General features: G+C 43.9%; 1 protein-coding gene across 6 annotated transcripts in view; it reads left to right on the top strand.

Annotated features, from left to right (window-relative positions):
• The window catches only part of SGPP2 (sphingosine-1-phosphate phosphatase 2), a 142,261-nt gene that overhangs the window by 40,780 nt on the left and 78,631 nt on the right, over positions 1-22,850 (top strand). For 5 of the 6 annotated variants that reach the window (XM_082396821.1, XM_082396817.1, XM_082396819.1 and 2 more), the window contains one exon: positions 7,098-7,256. The exons of the other annotated variant lie outside the window; for it this stretch is intronic. In XM_082396821.1, coding sequence (XP_082252947.1) covers positions 7,098-7,256 — 159 coding nt within the window. The remainder of the gene's footprint in view (positions 1-7,097; positions 7,257-22,850) is intronic. 6 annotated transcript variants of the gene reach the window in all.

The following is a 22,850-nucleotide window of genomic DNA, read 5'->3' as shown; positions in this document are numbered from 1 at the left end:
TTCAATTTTTAAAAAAATGTTGGGGGGGGGGCTTCCCTGGTGGCACAGTGTTGAGAATCTGCCTGCCAATGCAGGGGACACGGGTTCGAGCCCTGGTCTGGGAGGATCCCACATGCCGCGGAGCAACTAGGCCCGTGAGCCACAACTACTGAGCCTGCGCGTCTGGAGCCTGTACTCCGCAACAAGAGAGGCCGCAACAGTGAGAGGCCCGCGCACCGCGATGAAGAGTGGCCCCCGCTTGCCGCAACTGGAGGAAGCCCTCGCACAGAAACGAAGACCCAACACAGCCAAAATAAATAAATTAAAAAAAAAAATGTTGGGCATTGCTTGGTTTGTACTTGGCGTGTTAACATGCTAGTCGGTGTCTTATAATAACTTCGAGTGTTTATTTTGCAAATATTCCACCTCTGCAGCGTGTAATGGCATGCCCACCAAAGCCGAGTCTTTCAGAGAGAGTAGCAGGACCAAAACCTCGCGAAGTGTAGGCTCTAATGGAAGTAGCATCAAGTTCGTTAGATTTGCCCTTCCTAATCTTTAGGCTCTAGATTAGAAATTCTGGATGAATATATGCTGAGCGTGAGAATCAGAGAGCAAGGCTTGCAGAGTTTTAGTTCCGAATCGACTGCCTTTCAGGACATTGCCCCAGCCATGGAAGGCATTTCTGGGTAGGCCCCCATCTCTGTAAATGGCTGTCAGTCTGGAGACCTAGGCTGATGCCCCTTTTCTCCCACAACCCCAAGCACATGAAGCAATTCCCACCTTGAAGAATAATGCCAGGCTGACAACCCTTGGGAGCTGATGAGAAGAATCAGTGTGTAGGTTGAATGTATAGCAGATGTGACTAGAAATCACAAAGCCTTTCCCAAGTTGGGTTAAAAAAAACAGTTTAGGGACTTCCCAAGTGCCGCAGTGTTTAGGAATCCGCCTGCCAGTGCAGGGGACATGGGTTCGGTCCCTGGTCCAGGAAGATCCCACATGCCATGGAGCAACTAAGCCTGTGAGCCACAACTACTGAGCCTGTGCTCTAGAACCTGCAAGCCACAACTACTGAGCCCGCGTGCCACAACTACTGAAGCCCACGCGCCTAGAGCTCATGCTCTGCAACAAGAGAAGCCACCGCAATGAGAAGCCCGTGCACCGCAACGAAGAGTAGCCCCTACTCGCCACAACTAGAGAAAGCCTGTGTGCAGCAATGAAGACCCAACACAGCCAAAAATAAATAAATAAAATAACTTTATATAAAAAAAAAACCAGTTGAGAATTCCAAAAACCATTGATTTTAATGGAATACTCTCCTGTGAGTTTTTATCTTAAAAATAAAGCAAATTGCTGCTTCTATCTTAGCAAAGAACATAATGGCAGATGCTCCTGCCTGCAGAGCCAGAGAACCTTGTTTCCAAGCCAGGATTCTGACGGTGGTGCAAGAGCCCTTTTTAGGGAAATGAGGTTTCTTTTTCTGTACCGTGATGGTCTGAGAGGTTAGGAATGGTTTTCAAGCTTCACGACTCCTTAACTAATTTTGGATTTGTCATCCAGGAATTTATGCAGACCCTACTCGGATGAAGACAGGGAGCTTGGGATGGCTTCTTTCTGCGTCGTCAGTTGGTTGTTTGATCCGCTGCTATTTCATCAGGACGCCTCTTCCTCGTGCCCTTCCCATTAGTACCTTCTGTGGTTGAGGGGTGTGCCTGAGCTCAGTTCCTGCATTCGGACCACTGTAGTATTGTCCGTAGAATTCACTAACTGTTCCCTTCTGGTTTGTCACCAGCATTTTTACCTGTCGCTTTGATCACGTTATCTTACTCTCTTAAACTCCCATTGAGGCTTCCTCTAACACTGAGAATTAAACCTGAGAGCCTTCCTTTTGGGTTTAAAAACACTTCACTGGGGTGTCCTTGTTCCTTGCTACTCAAAGTATGGTCCATGGGGGGGCAATCTGGCAGCATATGCATCACCTGGGAGCCCATTAGAACTTACAACCCTGTCGCAGGTGAACTGCATCAAAATCTGCATTTTTAACAAGATCCAGGTGAGTTGCATGTGTGTTATAATCGAGAAGTGCTTTGTGGGAAATCCTCACTGCCACCATCATCATTCACAGCCAAGAGCTAGGTCTTTGTGAGACGTTTCTCTGCCAGGCTTTGACCTGAACGCTTTGCACACACCAGCAACAACCTCTGATTTAATCTTCCCAGCGTCCTCACGTGGTATGTACTGTTATTATTCCCATTTGCAGAAGGGGAATCTGAGGCCCCAGGAGATCAAGTCATTGGTGTGAGATTATTCAGGTAGTGAGTGTTGAAACAGCCTGGATTTAATCCGAGACACTTTGCGTCCAGAGTTTGTGGATGCAAAGTTTGTCCACCAGCTCTGCACCCTCCCCTCTTCCTGGGCTCTTTTCTCCAGGCCACTTTACTCTGGACTCACTTGCCTCTTTCTCATCGGTCTGTAAAACTTCTCTAAAGCAAAGCCACGGTGAAGGAAATGCTGCTGTTTGGTGTGATCTATAAAAGCTTTGAGTCCTAAAATTATTTTTAAGTAAGACTGTGCTGTACCCTGTATAGATTTGATCTCTCTCAGCCAAAGAGAATGAGCTCCTTCTACTGCTTCCAATTATATGGGCTGCTGGGAGCCTTAGATACTACCCTCCCGGATGTGAATTCCTTCCGGCTGTGTTGAGATAGAGTAGTATCTCAAACTTGACCTTTGGAAGAATACTTGCATTTACAGTTCTAATCTAAAAAAAAATGGAGATAAGTAATTTGACCTTGCAATGACATTGGTCCAGAGTTTATCAAGTCCTTTAAAGACCTCAAGGTCAGAATGCCTATAGCCTGTGTACTCAAGGCCAAAGATTACAGAAAGGTGGTAGTTACAGAAAGGTGGTATGTGAGGTCGAGCAGAGATTAAGGTCAGTGGTTTCCAAACTGATTACGGAACTGCTCTGAGGGGATATTCCAGAGAAAAACTTGGGGTTTGGGATGGGGGGGGTGCCTGGCCTGAAATAGGGGTTCCCTGGGCCCCTCCTCACTTTCAACCAATTGGTTTCAATCTTTTTATATAATAGGTCCTGGGGTAACGTTCTGTTTAATGGGTCTTTCTCTACTTAAATTTTCTTTTTGTATATTAAAAGCCAACTGAACTAATCCTACTCCATCCTTTGCAGCTGAGGCCGTTGAGGTTCAGAAAGGCGAATTGACTTACCCAAGGTCACACATTGTTTTGGCTAAAAGCTATTTCTTTTTCTTTTTTTTGCTTTTAATAAATTTATTTATTTTTTCGACTGCATTGGGTCTTTGTTGCTGTGTGTGGGCTTTCTCTAGTTGTGGTGAGTGGGGGTTACACTTTGTTGAGGTGCGCAGGCTTCTCATTGCGGTGGCTTCTCGTTGCGGAGCATGAGCTCTAAGCACGCAGGCTTCAGTAGTTGTGGCGTGTGGGCTCAGTAGTTGTGGCTTGCAGGCTGTAGAGCACAGGCTCAGTAGTTGTGGTGCACGGGCTTAGTTGCTCTGCGGCATGTGGGATCTTCCCAGGCCAGGGCTCAAACCTGTGTCCCCTGCATTGGCAGGTGGATTCTTAACCACTGCACCACCAAGGAAGCCCTAAAAGCTATTTCTTGTATTCCTCCTTTGACAGCTCAAAAGCTGGGCCAGCTACCAAGTGTGCAGGGCATTCGCTTCTTTTCTGTCTGGGTCTGCCCTTATTCCAGCCAGGGGTGCTGACCTGGCCATATTTCCTTTGCATTTAGGACTCCTCTGTGTGCATTTGGAAAACTAAACACTGTTCAGGTGTTTCGGGGCAGACCTAAATCAAGGAGTCATATATTCTCGGCGTTCTTTGTCTTCATCTTGCGGTCAATCTGTATGGCTCCCTGTCGGTCCTGACTTAGTTATGCACTGAAAGCAGCCTTGCAGAGAACAGGGAATACTCTGGTATCTGCAAAATAGAGCAGCTCTTCTCCCACCCAAACCTTAAGTTACCAAAAACCCCATTTTAGGAGAATGTGCTTTTGAGAAATTTGTGACCAAAAGGGAAAGATGGCATTGGGAGACTGAGATCATGTTTTTCACCCCCACCTGCAAAAACATTTTCCTTTTTCACTTTCAAGAAAATAAACCAGGAAATCAAATAGACAAATGAGAATATCAGTGACATTTTGCAGTTAGTAATAATGGCTATCTGGGTAATTTCCATCTTATCATCCCTTGTTTACCGGAAACTTCTTTGGCTTTGAGGCAGATGATTGGCATACTAAGGGGTATTTTATTTCTAAAAATAGCTCCTCTCCACTCACCTGAATGTTCAGTGCTTTTCCTGATCTTTTGCCTAAAAATTAGCTGCTAATCACTGACTCCTGAGTCTGTGCTGCAGAAACACGGCCCCACTGCCTGGCATGTCAGCTCCTTGGGCGCGACCAGTTCTACAGAATGTACTGATGGATGTTTTTGTTCCAGGATTTGGTTTCCTGTCTCTCAGTTTTATCTCCTCTTCTCTCTGCCATTCACTTTATCTACCATTTCTGTTTCTAACCCCGGTTTCTTTTCTCTCTAATTGTTCCCGATGCGACCAACACATACACTGAAACTGAAATTCTTATTTACAAAGATATATTGAAGTGATACCCACTGAGATTTCCTACAAGGGAAACTTAGATTCTTGTCCTGAAAAGACAAGTACTTAACTACTTTATTTACAGTACATATAATTCTCAAGAATTTGGAAGCAAATATTGGCTCTCAAGCTATTTAATTACCTATACAGAGATGTTATCTAAAAGCTCCTTTGGCTGCCCTATACACACGTTGATATTTTTAACTTCACCTTTGCTTTTTGTTTCTAAGAAGATTTAGAGAATATTTAGCTCTCTACTCCAAAAAAAAAAAAAAAAAGAGAGCGTTCCTAAAAATTAAAAAAAGAGAGTTCCTAAGAGAATGTAAAAGGCATGCCTAAAGATATTAAGTAGTAATATGTAACACTAAAGCAGTTTGCTGTCATCCATACCAGTCTTTTCAATTATTTACTAGGATGAAAATATTGAACTTGGTCTCAGTTAAGTCTCTAGGGTAGAGAATGGTTGTTGCTGAACATTTATCATGTCATATAACACTTGGGTACCATGAAATAACACGAGGGAGGGGTTTGACCCTTGTCAAAGTTTGGCAAAAGTTTTCCTCATAAAGCTTCAAAGCAGGACAGATTACCAAGTGTACCTGACAGCTGGTGCATTAAAATAACTAATTTTTACGTAAAAAGGGTCGCTTCACAGGATTTGCCCCAAGGTCAAGCCTGTTGGATGTATGTTTATGAAACAGAATCTGCAGAGATTAGTCCTCACATTAGATAATGAGACACAGGCAGAAGGAGGGAGGAGTTTGTCATTTATTCATCTCAGTCCCTTGACCTTGTTTTGCACATCTAACCATAGTATCTTGGCAGAGAGGTAGAACTATACACTTCCTTATTTAATTCATTTTGTGCATTACTGTCTTTCTACTTTAGGATGGATCCATTCTTTCTCCTTTGAATTCACTTAGAAGTAAAGTTCATCCCAGAAGAGAGAGGAACTTCTGGCTTACATTGTATGCTCACTCCTGACTAGCAACTTCCTCCCAGGTAGTGCCATGTACTGCTTGGCTTGAGGCTGAATTTTTGAACTTAACCATGACTGGTTTACACGAATCCAGATATGCCTCTGGAGCCGAGGGCAGTGTCAACATAAGCCTTTTTTTTTTTTCCTTAAGTCTTTTTTTTTTTTTCCTCCCTGCCTACTACCAGGATAACAGGGTGGAGAAGGATGATGGAAAATGGGAGTGCATTTTAGCGGGCCCCATGCGTACTTGCTGTGTTTCTTACACCATCACTGTAGTGGGCCGACTTGACGAATCCCATTCAAAAGGTAAATTACAAACATTCATCTGCAAGTGATTTTTCTAAAGTCTTCATGTTAGTTAATCTCTTGTTGCTGCAACAAATTACCACGAACTTAGTGGCTTAAAACAACACATATTTATTCTGTGGATACAAAATATATGGAGGTCAGAAGTCCAAAATGGTTCTTATCTGGCTGAAATCAAGGTATCAGCAGAGCTGTGGTCCTTCTGGAGCCTCAAGGAGAGGATCCTTTTCCTCACTTTTTCCAGCTTCTAGAAGCTGCCGGCATCCCTTGACTCTTGGCTCCTTCCTCCATCTTCAAATCACTTTCTGACTCTTGACTTTTCTGCCTCCTTCTATTTTTTAACGATCTTTGTGATTCCATTGAAGCCACCTACATAATCCAGGGGAACCCCTCAATCTCGAAATCATTAATTACATCTGCAAAGCCCCTTTTGCCGTGTAAGGTAACATCTTCGCAGGTTCTAAGGATTAGGAGGTAGACATCTTTGGGGACATTCTCCTGCCTACTACGGTCATAGACCCACACAGTGTGCTATCAGAGTTCACCTCCCTTGAGTTTCTAGCCCTCTGTGGACACAGGAGAAAGGTTTGGGTTTTTTTGTGTGTCTTTCCCTGATATTTCTGTCTTGGATGTTACTAATTTAATTTTATGAAGAATTAACATCATCTGTGTTTGTGTAGACACCTGGGGGTTGATAGATGTTCAATAACACTGTAGGCTGCTAGTATTGATACTGTAATTACACAAGGGGAGAGGAGGTAGCACCTTGGCAATTGAAACCCTGTGAATCGTAGATAGAGGGTTTTTTTTGTTTTGTTTAGTTTTTGTTTGTTTGGGGGTTTTGGGGACCACATCTAAGGGCATGTGGGATCTTAGTTCCCCCGATTAGGGATGGAACCAACACCCACTTCAGTAGAAGCAAGGAGTCTTTGGACGGCCAAGGAAGTCCCTAGGTAGAGGTTTTTATTTTTTTAATTTATTTTTAAATATTTATTTATTTATTTGGCTGCGCTGGGTCTTAGTTGCGGCATGCATGTGGGATCTAGTTCCCTGACCAGGGATCAAACCCAGGTCCCCCTGCATTGAGAGCACGGAGTCTTAACCACTGGACCACCAGGGAAGTCCTTAGATAGAGGTTTTTAAAACTTGCCTTATAGTGACCTGTTCAATGAACTCACAGGGTCTTCTAACTTTTGTCTTTTAGGCTTATGTACAGAAGTACATTGTGAAGAATTATTTCTACTATTACCTATTCAGATTTTCAGCTGCTTTGGGACAAGAAGTGTTCTACATCACATTCCTTCCATTCACTCACTGGAATATTGATCCTTATTTGTCCAGAAGACTGACCATCATATGGGTTGTAAGTATTAGTATTACTCATGAACCAGTATTACTTCTACAACAGCTACCTGCTTTGGTATTCAAGTACTCTGCATATATGCTCTTTTTTAAAAATCACTTAGAGTTGAATTTTTACCTGGTTTACTTTGGGAAAATGGAAGGAAAGATTTAAAAGCTATGGGTGAATAAGACTATGAGAGGGGAGAGGTGATGTGCAGGAAAAGGACCTTTCTGAGAATCCATGAAGGGACATAAAATGCTTCTTCCCAAGAAACCCCTTTTAGTAAAATTTGATCAAAAACTGAAAATAGGAGCTGTTGACTAATAATTCCGAGTGGTATTAAGTGTAACTACCCCATGTCTTTTGGATACACAAAAGCATGTAAGGCAGGGCAACTTCTCTGAGGAAGCTGGTAGTATTATGTGGGCAGCTGGCGTATACACGAAAACCCAATGATAATTCTGGGTGGAGAGGTGGAGCCCCTTCTGATGTTTTGTCTGGGACCCTATCGTGGAACTTTGTTCAGGATCAAATAAGTTCTGATTTTTATTTATTTATTTATTTATTTTATTTATTTTTTGGGCCGCATCGGGTCTTAGTTGAGGCATGTAGGCTTCTCTCTAGTTGTGGCATGCAGGTTTTCTCTTCTCTGGTTGTGGTGCACAGGCTCCAGGGCAGGTGAGCTCTGTAGTTTGCGGCATGCAGGCTCTCTAGTTGAGGCGCGAGAGCTCAGTAGTTGTGGCGTGTGGGCTTAGTTGCCCCGTGGCATGTGGGATCTTAGTTCCCCGACCAGGGATCGAACCCTCGTCCCCTGCATTGTAAGGCGGATTCTTTACCACTGGACCACCAGAGAAGTCCCTGATTTTTTTTTTTTTTAAACTGGGGGAGATGGTGGTTATTTGCAAGGCAGCAAGGCATGCTGCCAGCGTCCGGACCCTGGGATCAGATAGGCCTGGGTTCAAGTGCAGCTCAGCCACTGCGCTTGTCCGTGTGCCCTTGTCCTGAGCCTGTAAAATGGTGTCAATAATGCACATCTCCCAGAATCATCATGAAGACATATAGGGTATGGCCTGGTGCATGCGAGGACTCTGCAAGTCGCCAGAAGCGTGATAACACATGGTGATGAGTCCAAGAAGGCGAAAGAGTCTTAAAGATCAACCAATTCTTAGGGCAAAGATGGTTTAGCCGGGAGCGGGGGCCTCAGGGACAAGGTTGCCAGCACGGCTGTTTCCCTGACTCAAGATTCTGCTCTGAAAACAGCTTCAGAAGTGCCTGGTCAAGAAATATTTTAGATTCCACATATAAGTGATATCATATGATATTTGTCTTTCTCTTTCTGACTTACTTCACTTAGTATGATATTCCCTAGCTGCATCCATGTTGCTGCAAATGGCGTTATTTCATTCTTTTTTATGGCTGCATAGTATTCCATTTTATATATGTACCGCATCTTCTTTATGCATGAACCGCTCTACGAAACAGAAACAGACTGGCAGACATAGAGCACAGACTTGTGATTGCCGGTGTGGAGGGCGGGGGAGCTGAGGGAAGGATTGGGAGTTTGGAATTAACAGATATAAACTAGTATATATAGGATGGATAAACAACAAGGTCCTACTGTATAGCACAGGGAACTGTATTCAACATCCTGTGAGAAGCCATCGTGGAAAAGAATATGAAAAAGAATATATATATGAATAACTGAATCACTTTGCTGTACAGTAGAAATTCTAACACAACATTGTAAATCAACTCTACTTCAGTTAAAAAAAAAAAAAAAAGTGCCTGTCGTATCTAAAGAAGCTGGGGTTCTCAGGCGGCTCTGCTCTGAGAAGCCGTGGCTGCGCCCCTGGTGCTTTTATTTTTCTCATTTGTAGAACAAGTGAGAGGGGCCTTGATCAGGAGGCATAAGTGCAGATATCCTAAAAGGCAGGGCAGAGGAATAAAGCAGTGAAGTGCTGGGTGGGGAGGGCTGGTGGGTGGGGCACCTGGGGCATTGGGAGCGGCTACCCCTCACCTCCACCTGTGCCTGAGAGAGGAAAGACAGGCTGGGGTGGTCAGATCTCTTTTTCATGTGAAATCTTTAAATGTAGGGCTTACATTTTTAAAATCTCTATATGCCAATTGAACAAAGGATCCTTGAAGTCTAAACTTCCGAGGCTTTGTTTGAAGCCTCTGGCCTTGAAGGACAGCTAAGGTCCCTCAGGCTTATGGTTAAGATTATTTGGCCCCGAATTCTTCCTATTTGCTCCTTTTCTCTCTCAAACTACAAGCCACTTTTTCCTTTCTCCATCCCTGTCTCCCTTCCAGCCCTCTTCTGAAATCTAGCTTCTGTTAAAAGTATGATCCAACGAGAATCTGCAAAAGCATAGGCATCTTGCAAAAGATGAGTATTAGTGCAGTTGCCCTTTCCTTTTGGAAGCGGCTTCTGTTCCTGTAGAGAGGTGATGTCCACTGGAGGAGCTGGGGGAGGAGAGACAGGGAGCGGGATGCAATCCTTCTGTTCTTAGGATGTGAAAATGCACCCAAGACCCGTGGTGCTTGAGTTTCTTTTCCTCTCATTTATTTTCTGAGATACCAAAAAAAAAACCAAAACTTCCAACTTTTATGGTTGTCAAGTGGGGCAAATGATGCAAAATACTTCTAGTAACCTGGGAAAATCTTATACTGACTGTGTACAGTCAGCTCAAGGCCAATTATCTTGCCCGCTGAGGGTGGAGAACTTTTCCTGAGGGGCCGGGAAGATGTTTAGACCTGATGGGAGGCAGTGGTTAGGGGACTCAGATTGTCATTATAGGTTGTTATTTTTCACTTTGGAGTCCTCATTTCAAAGGGCTCAAAAGATTTCCCGTTTGAGGTAGAATTACTAGTCTTTTGTCAGCGAGTGGACAAATAAAGTCTTTACCTGAGAGAGGAAAGAGCAACCTTTGAGTATGTAGTTTGTCCTGAGCTTTGGCGATGTGCTATTTGCTTTCAAAAGTGGGTGCATGGCCAGGTCCAAAAGGCCCCCATGCAGAGAGGTATGTAATTCGTATCAGTGAAGCAGTGTGTGCATTCCTGTCAGTTCCAGTGGAGGGAATAGTGGCCGGTCCAAGGTGGGGATGGAGGGAGGGAAGGAAGAAGTGGCAGAGGGAGAGAGGTAGAGGCTGGGGTGGGTGGGGGAGGGTTCAGAGGTGTGAAGGTGTTTGCTTTGTGCTCAGCTGCAGAGATAATAATGAGAGAGGCTTGGTTTGGCTCCAGTGCTGAAAGTGGGTGGAGGGAAGGAAAATTCCTGATGGTGTTGGGAGCTGGGAGGGAAGGAGGGGTGGAGACGGGTGAGATTCTTTTGGGCAATCAGCTTCCTGCTGAGGCAGCCTGTCTCCTGTAAGGGATATCCCTAAATTAGTGGCTGCCTCTTTAAGGGGTGAGGGTGAAGAAATGTTAATTATATAAGGGGCAGAATTTGAAGTCCCCCTAACTTTAAACATCTTTTCTCACCCAAAATCCTTTGGAAGGCAGCTGTGTCCAAGGGTGTCAAACATCTTGACAAATTTCATATTAATTCGACAATTGTCATTGGATGAAGTCTCAACAGGTTTCATTGCTTTTAAAAATAATTTGTTATATTAGGGGTGACTCATACTGTCTGAAGTAGCTTAGCAGAATTTATGGTTATATTAACTGTTTTCTTATCACAATCATAATTGTTCCTCTTGTCTATTGCACTTCTCTTATTGCTTTTGTTGGCATCTGTGTTATTTGATCTTCATAACAATGGGTTGGTATCATTTTATAGATTGGGATAGTAATACTTCAAATAATAATAAGCCATATTACATGTTGAGGCCTTAGTATACATGCCACTCAGTGTAATAATGCTTTACATATTTTACCTAATTTAATCCTGCCAGCAATCCTGAGAAGTGATTATTGCCAGTTTTACAGATTAGGAAACTGACATGTAGAAAGGATCACTTTGGATTAAGTGGATTTGATCCTGTCCCCTAAGGCCTCTTGTGCTAGAGAGGGCCGCCACTGTTGTTTCTTAGAAGAACACAGCTGAAAGACACGAAGAGCATTCACTGTTGATTTTTTTTTTTTTAAGTGATGTTGAAGCTGAGGCTTTAAGCATTAAAACGACTTGCCCAAGGTTCTCTTCTATTGCATATTTGCTGTGATTGTATTTCAGGTTTGCCTGTAATGGCATTTATTAACTCTATCTACTACTTAAGTGTCTTCTATAGGCTCTTCTTGACAAGTCAAAGGTATCTTATCCCAGAAAAGTTAGATAAGCTTTTTTTTAATTAGCTGAAAAACATCAATGAGGTATTTTCTTCTTCTGTCACATATCGAGGTTTTTAACCTGTCATTGTATTCAATAGAATCTTCGACCTTGGGACAGAAAAGGCCACGAATGGGTTATTCATTAGATGCTCATAAAGAGATGTTATAGATAGTGCTTCACGAGGAGTCACTGCCCAACTGAGTGATTATCTGATCTCCTGGCTTCCACTGTGGTGTGGTGACAGCCCCACCAAAAAAGACAATAGTACTGCTTGTGTCTAAAAGGGTTAGAGGCAATTTCATTGAAACTGCATCGTGTTCAGCTTTGTAACATGAGGCAAAATCTCACTTTTTGCTAAATAAAGTTATTCTCCATTTTGTAAAATAACAGTGCAAATATCGATACCACAGCTGATCCATGGAAGGCTCATCTTCTCTGTTCTTACGATACTTACATCCTGCCTCTTTTCACAGATCTTGCATGGCATTCAAGATGAGATGCAAGAGAAAAATGGGAAATGTAGGTAAAATCAAAATTAGGGGGAATACAGATAGAATAGGAGATGAATGCCTTAAGTTGAGCCATGAATTTGTCTTTCAACTTTGTCTTGACTAATTTAAAATGAAATGACATTATTCGCTAGGGAAGAATAAGCTTATTCCTAAGAGAGGAAACGTCCTGACACATAGGATTGATAGAATCATTAAGGATAGTGATGCATGTTGCTAAATTATATTCCTAGGAATGTTGTTCGCTATCAGTACCCCTGATCAGCTGTGTGAGAGTACTCATTTAGACTCTTCCTCATAACCTTTGTGAGTTCTCATTTTTTCAATCATTGCTGATTAAACCGATGAAAAATGGTACCTCCATTAATTTTCATATATTTTTAGTGAAAATGAAAATATTTTTCGGACTTTCATCAGCCATTTGTGTTAACTCTTGTGAATTGTCAGTCTGTCCTTTGAGTATATTTTTAAAGGGCTTTAAGTTTTTAATTGCTTTTCAGCAGTTGTTAACATAAAATGTATTCAACTATTGATTTTCCATGTCTCAGAGGCAATGTGCCTTTATATATAAAAGATTTTTAGAAATTTAAGATTTTGAGAAATGGTATGTAAGTTTATGGTATCAGCAATAGTGACCTAAGAAAATACCTTAAAATTGAATTTCAATGCTTTTATGCTGGGTGTTCACTTTAGTTTTAGGCACAGACCTCACCACTCCTTGTTGCCCTACCTTTTGTGACCTCCCTGGCCCCTTTAAGACTTTTGAATTTGGGACTCCCATCTTCAGGCACTTAATTTTCCTGGCCTGCAGTTTCCCTGGCCACAAAATAGCTTACTCAGGGGCAACCAGCTGTTAGAAAACCTGATTCTTGCTGCCTAAACTCCAGGAAGGTTTAAATTTGTCTTGGAGTTTTTCCTTGCCTTTTTTCCCCATTTGTAAACACTTCTTTTACCTAACACCAAAGGATACAGTCTCCACCATTCTAACCCATGTGTGGTTATTTTTAAGTAATTGTCATCCTATCCAAACTGTTCTTGAATGTTGAAGATCTGGTTGCTTCTGAGAGTTTCTGGGCAGGGTTAATCTCTCTTCTAATAATTCGTGGTTTTTTTGGGTTTTTTTTTTAAAGTCCCCTCAATCCAATTTATGGCTTTTGATGATCTCCTTGAATGGAAGCAAGGAGTGTTCATGTCAGGGGAGGGGGGCTGTTTCTACCTCTATCAGCAGCTTTGAGGTTTGGTCAGAGGTTCCTGATCCTGAAATACCATGAAAGGAACATGAGGCTGATGTTTATAGGGTGTTTTTTGGTTTCCACTCAAACTAGCTCAGGAAAGGGGGGATTTGTTGTAAGGTTACGAGGAATCCCATAGGAGCCAGAACCTCACAGGAGCTGATGCCAGTGAACAGCTTGGTTTCTGGTACAATTAAGCAGGTGCTCCAGGATCTGCTTCTTTACCTCCTGTTGCCAGCTGGTAACTTCCTGTCTTTTAGTTCAGAGTTCCAAGACAGTCTGACCCAGCTCACTGTGTAGCACAACTCCATCCATCTCGGGGTCAGTGCGTATGTTGACTGTATTTCGTCCAAACAGCCGTGTTGGGGGCAGCGATAGACAATTAATTGGGGCCCAGAGCCACGGGCCAGGTTGAAACATCAAGAGACTTGGACTATAATCATAGCAGTGAAACCTTGCTCAAGCCACTTCATGATTCTGGCCTGCAGCATCCCTAGCTTCAAAATGAAAGGACCCAGCTAGAGAATCTTTGGAGGCATATAACATGGTCATGACTCTTCTTTATATGTTCGCTATGTGACACTTAAGAGATCCATCCATGGCATGGAGTAAGAAGGCAAAGAGTAAATGCTGGGCAGGATAACATTAAAAAAAAAAAAAAAGGCCTGTCATCTCTTTTGCAGACCAAATGCTAATGTGGTTTTACATATTTTGTGCTGGGAACCCCTCAATATTAGAAAGTACATTAGAAATGCATATCAAATCCACTGCTAAATATTTGTTAGGCAGTCTGCTGTTTTGTGTTCAACACGATCAAAGGAATGCTTTAAAAGGAAATGCTGAATTGCTTCGTGACTATAGATTCCATTTTTATGTACACTCAAAATCCTGGCGATAAGGAAGTCATAACAGCAGAAGATTCCTCTTGGCAGGTCCTTCCGTTCCTACTCCTGCAAGTCAAATTAACTTATGTTGGAGAGCTTGAGTTTAAATGATGGATTTTACATCTCACATTCTGATTATTGAAAGCTAGCTAGCTGATATCTACATTATAAAGTAGAACTAAAATTTATATTTAAACTGTGTCTATGATCTAGTGTCTAACTGCAGCAGAGTCTAGGGTATTATTTTATAAACAGTTCCATAAATTGGTTAAGAGGTAGCTTTATGATAACATGTCTAAATGCAGTGGTGTCTCTTTGGATGTGGGCAGGCTGCCATCTGGCTGTGTCACAGGGGAGTCTCTGAAACTTGGTAAGAGAGGAGTGCAAAACAGCCTGCCCCATCCCTGTAATTCACAACCCTTAGACAGGGGTCAATTTTAGTGCCAAAAGATGACTTTTAATGTGATTATCTCCTAATCCTCTGTTTAAACCACTACCACCATTCACTTCAAAAGATTGCCCTGCTTGTTAAGTTGGTTCTTGCTTGAGATTAATGAGTCTTGAGAAGTATTCAACAATGGCCAGATTGTAACCCTCACTAACTTGCATTGAATGAAATGGAATTAGGTGTCAGAGATTCTGCCCAGTTCCTCTGAAGTAGAACCTTGTCATTTAGCCTTAGTTAAATATTAAGTAAATGTCTCTAGGGTGTTTGTTAGGCAAACTGTATTGGTTTGGTTTTAAAACACAACAAGGAAATGTTTTGGTTTTAGTGTAGCTTTAAAAAAAAAAAAACAACAGCAACCACCTTGAAAACTGGACTCAGCAGATTTGGATCTCTCTGATTATCACCATCATTACCTGAAAAATGATCTGCCCCTCCCCCCGTGCCCACATTCTTCCCTAACTCTTCTGCCACCCCACCCTCACTACTGTCCCAATTTTCAACCCCCTAAGACTTGCAATGCTGGTTTTGGGTTTGGTTTGGTTTTGATTGAGCAGAATTGTAATCCTCCCACATAGAGACCAGCGCCCCTGACTCTCGGCCCTGAGCATCACTTCTAAATGCTTCACTTAATTTATCTCAGGATGTGTGATTACTTTCAAGCTTAGCTAGGTACGAGATTGTTTGAGACACCAGGAGCCTGGAGGCAGGATGTCTTTAAGGATGAAATTAGTTTGGATCTGCTAAGACAATGCAAAAAAAAAAAAAATTAATCATTTCATACAGAGTTTGGATATGCAGTTAGTCTTTTTCCTCTCCCTTTAGTTTTATCGTAGCTTTTAATGTCTTATCAAGAAAAACAAATAGCCTTTGCCAAGTTATATCCAGACCAGAAACCAAGGCACATCCGGCAGGGCAGAGCCTCAGTTCACTTTCTGAATTCGGCTGGAGTCTAGGACCAGGCCTGAGGCTGCTCTCCCCAGCTGCCTGCAGGCGACTCCCTAGGGGGTCTTTACAAAGCACCCTTCTGGACTGGACCTTGTCCCAGATTCTCTCCCGTTCATTTGTAAAACAAAGGGAAGGAAAAATGAGCTAATCAATAGGCCACAGGGGCCTTTCTTTCAGAGGAAATTTTCGAATAAAATCTTAACAATGCTCTATTTTTTTAACCAATCAATTCCATTTGCAAAGCTGCATTCTTGTTTTTTTAAATAATTAATTAATTAATTAATTTTTGGCTGTGTCGGGTCTTTGTTGCTGCGCGCAGGCTTTCTCTAGTTGCGGTGAGCAGGGGCTACTCTTCATTGCGGTGCGCGGGCTTCTCATTGCAGTGGCTTCTCTTGTTGGATAGCATGGGCTCTAGAAGCGTGGACTTCAGTAGTTGTGGCACATGGGCTCAGTAGTTGTGGCTCTCCGGCTCTAGAGCACAGGCTCAGTAGTTGTGGTGCACAGCCTTAGTTGCTCCGCGGCATGTGGGATCTTCCCAGACCAGGGCTCAAACCCATGTCCCCTGCATTGGCAGGTGGACTCCTAACCACTGCGCCACCAGGTAAGTCCCAAAGCTGCATTCTTGAATGGGTATGATTCTCACAGCAGCTGCCTTCTGAGACTTCTCTACCTGCCAGATGCTTTACATACAAGAACCCCATTTCACAGGTGAGAAAACTAAAACCCAAAGAGTAGTTAAGTGATCTACCCAAAGGGACACATCTAGTAAGCAGAATAGATACATCTATCTCCCAACCCCATCCATTCCTTTCCAGTGCACCATCTTGCCTCAAATGGCTAAATTCTTTTTCCCCCCCAACCCAATTATTCAAAATAATAATTGGATTGGGCCTATTTGGTTGGAAAAGCTCTATATATCATCACAGCCTCGTTAGCAGGTGCCCTGTATGTGCAGCAGACTCATGTCACAGGTTCCCCAGGCATTTGTCCTGCAGTTCTCTGTGCTGTCATCCCTGGTGTCCCCCCTCACTTGTCAGACTGTGTGTCCCAGACTCTTTACCCTCCCCAGAAGGCCAGGGCATTACAGGGACCTGGGAGAGGAGAAGGGCTTTGGTACCTTTGTTGGGAGCAGGGAGTAGGGGAAGGCCTGATGAGGCTGCCTGCTGACCCCGCAGGCTTGTTGGGCCGAGGCCCACGTTCCACTTCCTTGTCCAATTCTGCAAAGAGCCCAGTGGAAAAGGAGGAGTAGGGAAAAGATGGGCCTTTGTCCCACGAGGAGGTGGGGATTTGCGCTATGGGGACAGTCCTCCCCTGAGGAACCTCTGGTGGAGGGGGAAGGAGCCTTACACCCCTCAGCAGCTCTCCCATAGGATTAGGAAGTGACCCCTATGCTGAGAAGGGGAAGGAAAGGTTTTTCCCAGCTAAGTGCTCTACCAATTTACAGCTGGAGAGGCCATACTGTATTTTGGCCTCTGGAATTTTCTGGAAGCTTGAGAGGTAGTAGACAAACCCAGTCTTGTTTTTTTTTTTAATTTATTTATTTTTTAAAAAATTTATTTATTTTTATTTATTTTTATTTTTTTGGCTGCATTGGGTCTTCATTGCTGTGCGCAGGCTTTCTCCAGTTGCAGTGAGCAGGGGCTACTCTTCGTTGCGGTGCACAGTCTTCTCACTGCGGTGGCTTCTCTTGTTGTGGAGCACGGGCTCTAGGCGCGCGGGCTTCAGTAGTTGTGGCTAGTGGGCTCAGTAGTTGTGGATCATGGACTCTAGAGCACAGGCTCAGTAGTTGTGGCGCACGGGCTTAGTTGCTCTGCAGCATGGGGGATCTTCCCGGACCAGGGCTCAAACCTGTGTCCCCTGCATTGGCAGGTGGATTCTTAACCACTGCGCCACCAGGGAAGTCCCACCCAGTCTTGTTCACCTCATGGCGGTCACCTCTCTTCTTCCCTCTCCTTTCACCAGGGCAGCCCTGGGGCTTCCCTAGGTGTACCCTTTGCAGCCCCTTCTCCCCAGTGCAGACTACAGCCTTGACCTCCATTCCTTTTCTTCCAGGCCCAGCTGCCACCAGGCGCCAGTCAGCCCTGTTGCACCAGTGGCCTCAGTGGGCATGGTGGCTGGGAGGCTTTGTGCTTGCTTTGGGGGAGCTGGGCCTCAGCCATCTGAGGGTTAATCTGGGAAACTGAGGCTGACCTCTGACCTAGGGTGCCCTCTCACTTTGGCCTCTTGCCTCCTGCAGCAGTCCTGGTGGTGCCCGAGGCCCAGCCCCAGTGCTCTCCTCGCTGGGCTGAGTCCCACTCATGTGACCTTATTATGTCCCCTGTGAGGCGGAGTGAATAAATCATTTTCAAGGAGCCACAGTCTAACTGCTTATGAACAAATAACACTGTAAAGATCCTAAACGTGAGCAGAGCCTCTGTGCCAGCCTTCAAGATGACAACAGCTCTCTGTGTAGCCAGCCGTAGTCATCTTACTGAGTTCCAAGTGGGTGCTGGACTCGGGGCCGTGCACCCTATAAACATTATGGAGTGAGGTATAGGCACTATTATTGTCATTTTAAAGGTGAGGAAGCAGCATGGAAAGCCAGCCAAGTTGATGTAGCCAGTAGGGAGCAGACTCAGGATTTGAGCCCGTGACTGTCTGATTCCAGAATCCTGGTTATGAACCGCTGCCCTCACAAACCATTTTCCTTAACTGTGTTAAATATAGTCGAGTTTTTTGTGTATTAAACATGCCCAATTAATTTTATTTTTCATTTTACAAGTAGTGAACTGTGTTAATAAAAAATTGAGAAAAGAAAAAGTTCCCTAAATCCTACCACATTTATTGATTTGAGGGTGATTCCCCTTTTCCATCAGTTTGCCTGCCTGTCTCTCTATCTATGCACTGTTTGATCACAGGAGACAGTTTATATGATACTTTGTGATAAATGGTTTGATAGAACATTAAACATGACTTGGGTTTCATGGTGCATACCTAAGAAAAAGAGGGGAATGAAATGGGGGTGACTCACGAATCTTTTAACTTAACAGAAATCGTTGAATCAAAGAATAGTTTTGTTACCTTATGAATTAGAAGACTGGGATTCTAATCCAAGTGAGAATTGTTCCACCTCTATTTTCCATAGTACATGTTTTAGTGAAATAGAGGGAGACGCCTTGGAGTGGGGGGGATGGCCAGGCTGGGATGGGCTCATAACTGCTGGCTGCTACAGGTGGGTAATCAGTTAGTCCAGAGTTTCTTAATAATTAGCCAAGTGGGACTTCCCTGGTGGCGCAGTGGTTAAGAATTCGCCTGCCAATGCAGGGGACACGGGTTCGATCCCTCGTCCGGGAAGATCCCACATGCCACAGAGCAACTAAGCCCGTGCACCACAACTACTGAGCCTGCGTACCACAACTACTGAGCCCGTGTGCCACAACTGCTGAAGCCCGCGCGCCTAGAGCCCGTGCTCCGCAACAAGAGAAGCCACCACAATGAGAAAAGCCCACGCACCGCAACGAAGAGTAGCCCCCGCTCACCGCAACTAGAGAAAGCCCACAAGCAGCAACAAAGACTCAACGCAGCCAAAAATAATTAATTTAAAAAAAATGATAAATGTCACTCGGCTGATTTTTTTTTTAATCTCTGGCCTCAGTTTGACCATCTCTGAAATGTGGAGTTGAACAAAATGACCTCTTTTTTTTAAAATCATTTTTATTTATTTATTTTTGGCTGTGTTGGGTCTTCGTTTCTGTGAGAGGGCTTTCTCTAGTTGCGGCAAGTGGGGGCCACTCTTAATCGCGGTGCGCGGGCCTCTCACTATCGCGGCCTCTCTTGTTGCGGAGCACAGGCTCCAGACGCGCAGGCTCAGTAGTTGTGGCTCACGGGCCCAGTTGCTCCGCGGCATGTGGGATCTTCCCAGACCAGGGCTCGAACCCGTGTCCCCTGCATTGGCAGGCAGACTCTCAACCACTGCGCCACCAGGGAAGCCCCTTTTTTTAAAAAAAAAATATTATTATTATTATTTTTTTTTTTTAATTTTATAGCTACTTTTATTTTTATTTATTTATTTATTTTTGGCTGTGCTGGGTCTTCGTTTCTGTGCAAGGGCTTTCTCTAGTTGTGGCAAGCGGGGGCCACTCTTCATCGCGGTGCGCGGGCCTCTCACTGTCGCGATCTCTCTTGTTGCGGAGCACAGGCTCCAGACGCGCAGGCTCAGTACTTGCAGCTCACGGGCCCAGTTGCTCCGCGGCACGTGGGATCCTCCCAGACCAGGGCTCGAACCCATGTCCCCTGCATTGACAGGCAGATTCTTAACCACTGCGCAACCAGGGAAGCCCCAAAATGACCTCTCTTATTTTGAAAGTTTTACGATTATATAAATATTGATGGTGATGTATTTTTTTTAAGATATTCTGTCTTTTTAATCATATGTTCCGGCTTCAACAATGCATCTGGCCCTATACAATTTCCCCCACGTGACCTCCACACACCTTGGGTTGGCTCCTACCAGTTTTCTTGGGGTCCCCATGAGGAACAATAGTTAGTGATTCTCTGAAAAAAGTCCTGAGACCCTTCGTTGGGCCCACCAGATCTGAATCGCTAGAAATCACTTGGCCCTGCAAATGCACACCAAGGGAGGGAGGGTTTGGTGAGGGTTCAGAGCTGTCCTAGTCCGGGCACAAAGCAATGGCAAACATTAAGCACACAGTCTTGCTCTGAGCTTGCGCGCGCGCATATATGTGTGTGTGTGTGTAAGTGTAAGTGTAACAGGGAAGAGCCAGATCTGACTACATATTGGATCTGTTTCTTTTACTTTAACCTTTGCTTCCCCTTGCTTTTGTTCACTGAAAGGATACTGTCTATACATAATGGCCTGCCTCGGGGGACCCTGCCCCTCTGCCTGAACGTTAAACCAAAGTGCCTTTGTTCAGGGAAACATCCGGACCCTGTCCACCTGTGGATGGCCGCAAGAAAGAAGAAATTAACACATCCCCTCCCCGAGGCTGGCCATTCCAGGGGATATTTGCAAAACTTATGGCTTTTTTACTTTACTTCCTCATCTCCTCCCCCTCTCTGTGCTATAAAAGAAACTGGCATCCAAACCCTGATAAGACGGTTATTTTGAGACTTTAGTCTGCCATCTTCTCGGTCTGCCGGCTTTCCGAATAAAGTCGTCTTCCCTGCCTCAACACCTCGTCTCCGATTCATTGGCCTGTCATGCGGCGAGCAGAGCGAGCTTGGACTCGGTAACGTGTGTGTACACATAAAAATCCACTGTTTGCATTGCATATGCTCCAATTTAACTAGAAAAAGATGTTATGTTTTTGTTCCTCTTAAAATTAAATTTCTTCTGGCATTCACAGGCACTGAAATCAGAAGGGAAAAAAATGTTTCGATTTGAAAATGTTTTTCAAATACGTAGCAATTCGACTCTAGGGGTTGGGACACGGTTTTTCCAGAAACTCGAACTTGGAAATTAGCAACGGAGCAGCAGTAAGCTGGCTTCCTTTTAAACTAACACTGATGAACAAATAAAGGCTAAATGAGTGAAATAAGAGAGCTGATTTCTTTATTAGGCCATAATAGAAGGTTTAGTCAAAGGAGAAAATGAAACTCTGGATTTAATACTAACTCTACAATCCATGGCATACCTGTACAGGGGCTGCCACTGGACAGGAGCCCCTCCCAGCCTGACCATGCCCCAATGAGGGCTTCTTAAACCTGGGTTATGTGAAATAAAAGTTGAGCAGTTTTCAGCATTTGTCTACATAATTGGGGAAAATATTTAGCAGAAAGAATGGATACAGGGCGATGGATTGAACTGCTCTCCATTTTTCTTTAGCCAACAAAGACCACAATGGGGCTGTTTTATGAGAATTCATTAAATAAAAAAAAAGGATCAGGGGGCTCATTCACTTGGGTAAGCATTCCAAACAAGCTAAGTGTTCTTTGAGGCTTTAACCCACTGGGGGCTGGATTCAGAAATTTAAACCTGAATTTGTACTGTAGAAAGCTTTTCAAATGTATAAGACTGGGTTTTATGCTTAAAAAAAAAAAAAAAAAAGTCTACTAATCTACAAAGAATGCTAGACTATTTCCCCTACAGGGCAATCAAAAGGGTGTGTCTTTAACACGAAAAGGATTAAATCATTATAACTCTGTCAAGAGCCTGAGTTTCAGAAAACCAGGTGCCTGTCTTTATTTAAAACATCTCAGATGCCTAAAAGGATGTCTAAGCGTGTGCTAATCTGTTATCTAGCTCTCTTATGGATGTTAATTTTGTATAACCTTATATACATTCGTGAGGAATATATTTTAAGGAAAATTTATAAAAGAGGCATAAAACCACCTAGAGCCTTTTTAGTGTGTTATCTTTAAGGTTAAAATATAAAGAGCCATGCATAGGATGTGCTTGGTAAGTGGAACAGAGTTTTTGTGGTGGAAATTCTCCTAGAAAACTCAAGGTGAAGGGACACCCAAATCAAACCTAGACAATGTTAAATACTCCTTTGTGGTCACCTGGACATTTTTCATCCTTTGCAACCTGAAATTCTGAAACTATGTATATTTAAACACTGGACATTGATCCAACCAAGAAGACAAGCGTAGTAATCTTTTTTTTTTTAAACAATTTTATTTATTTATATATTTATTTATTTTTTGGCTGTGTTGGGTCTTCGTTGCTGTGCGTGGGCTCTCTCCAGTTGCAGTGAGCGGGGACCACTCCTCGCCGCGGTGCGCAGGCCTCTCACCGCAGTGGCCTCTCCCGTTGCGGAGCATGGGCTTTAGGCACGTGGGCTTCAGTAGTTGTGGCTCGCGGGCTCCAGAGCTCAAGCTCACCAGTTGTGGTGCACGGGCCCAGCCACTCCGCGGTATGTGGGATCTTCCCGGGCCAGGGCTCGAACCTGTGTCCCCTGCATTGGCAGGCAGACTCCCAACCACTGCACCACCAGGGGAGCCCCAAGCATAGTAATCTTTTGAAGGTGTCTCCTAAAACATCTTCTGAATCCTGTATTTTTACAGATTCAAACTCAGGTCTTCACTTGTAGTTTTTTGTTTGGTGGTCTTATAACCCTGAGCCTAATTCATTAGTTATCACCAGTAATGTAATATCCCATCCCTAAACTATTTACTTCTAGCTGATGCCGAAAGTGCGACCTCTGTGCACCGGTGCCGAATCGAATCTCGGAGACAAAGTTTTGGGTGAAGTAGAAAAGAATTGCTTTGCCAGGCAAAGGGAGACACAGTGGGTTCCTGCCCCAAAAAACTGTGTGTCCCAACCTGGAAGGCTTTGGTGAGGAGTCTTATAGCAGTGGTTCAAGGGTGGGGTTGCTGAGAAGAATTAGGG

The sequence above is a fragment of the Balaenoptera borealis genome (genome assembly GCF_965194805.1).
Source record: "Balaenoptera borealis genome assembly, chromosome: 6".
Classification (NCBI taxonomy): Eukaryota; Metazoa; Chordata; class Mammalia; order Artiodactyla; family Balaenopteridae; genus Balaenoptera; species Balaenoptera borealis.
Note: the sequence above shows the minus strand (reverse complement) of the source record. Positions and strands in the feature narration are given on the sequence as shown.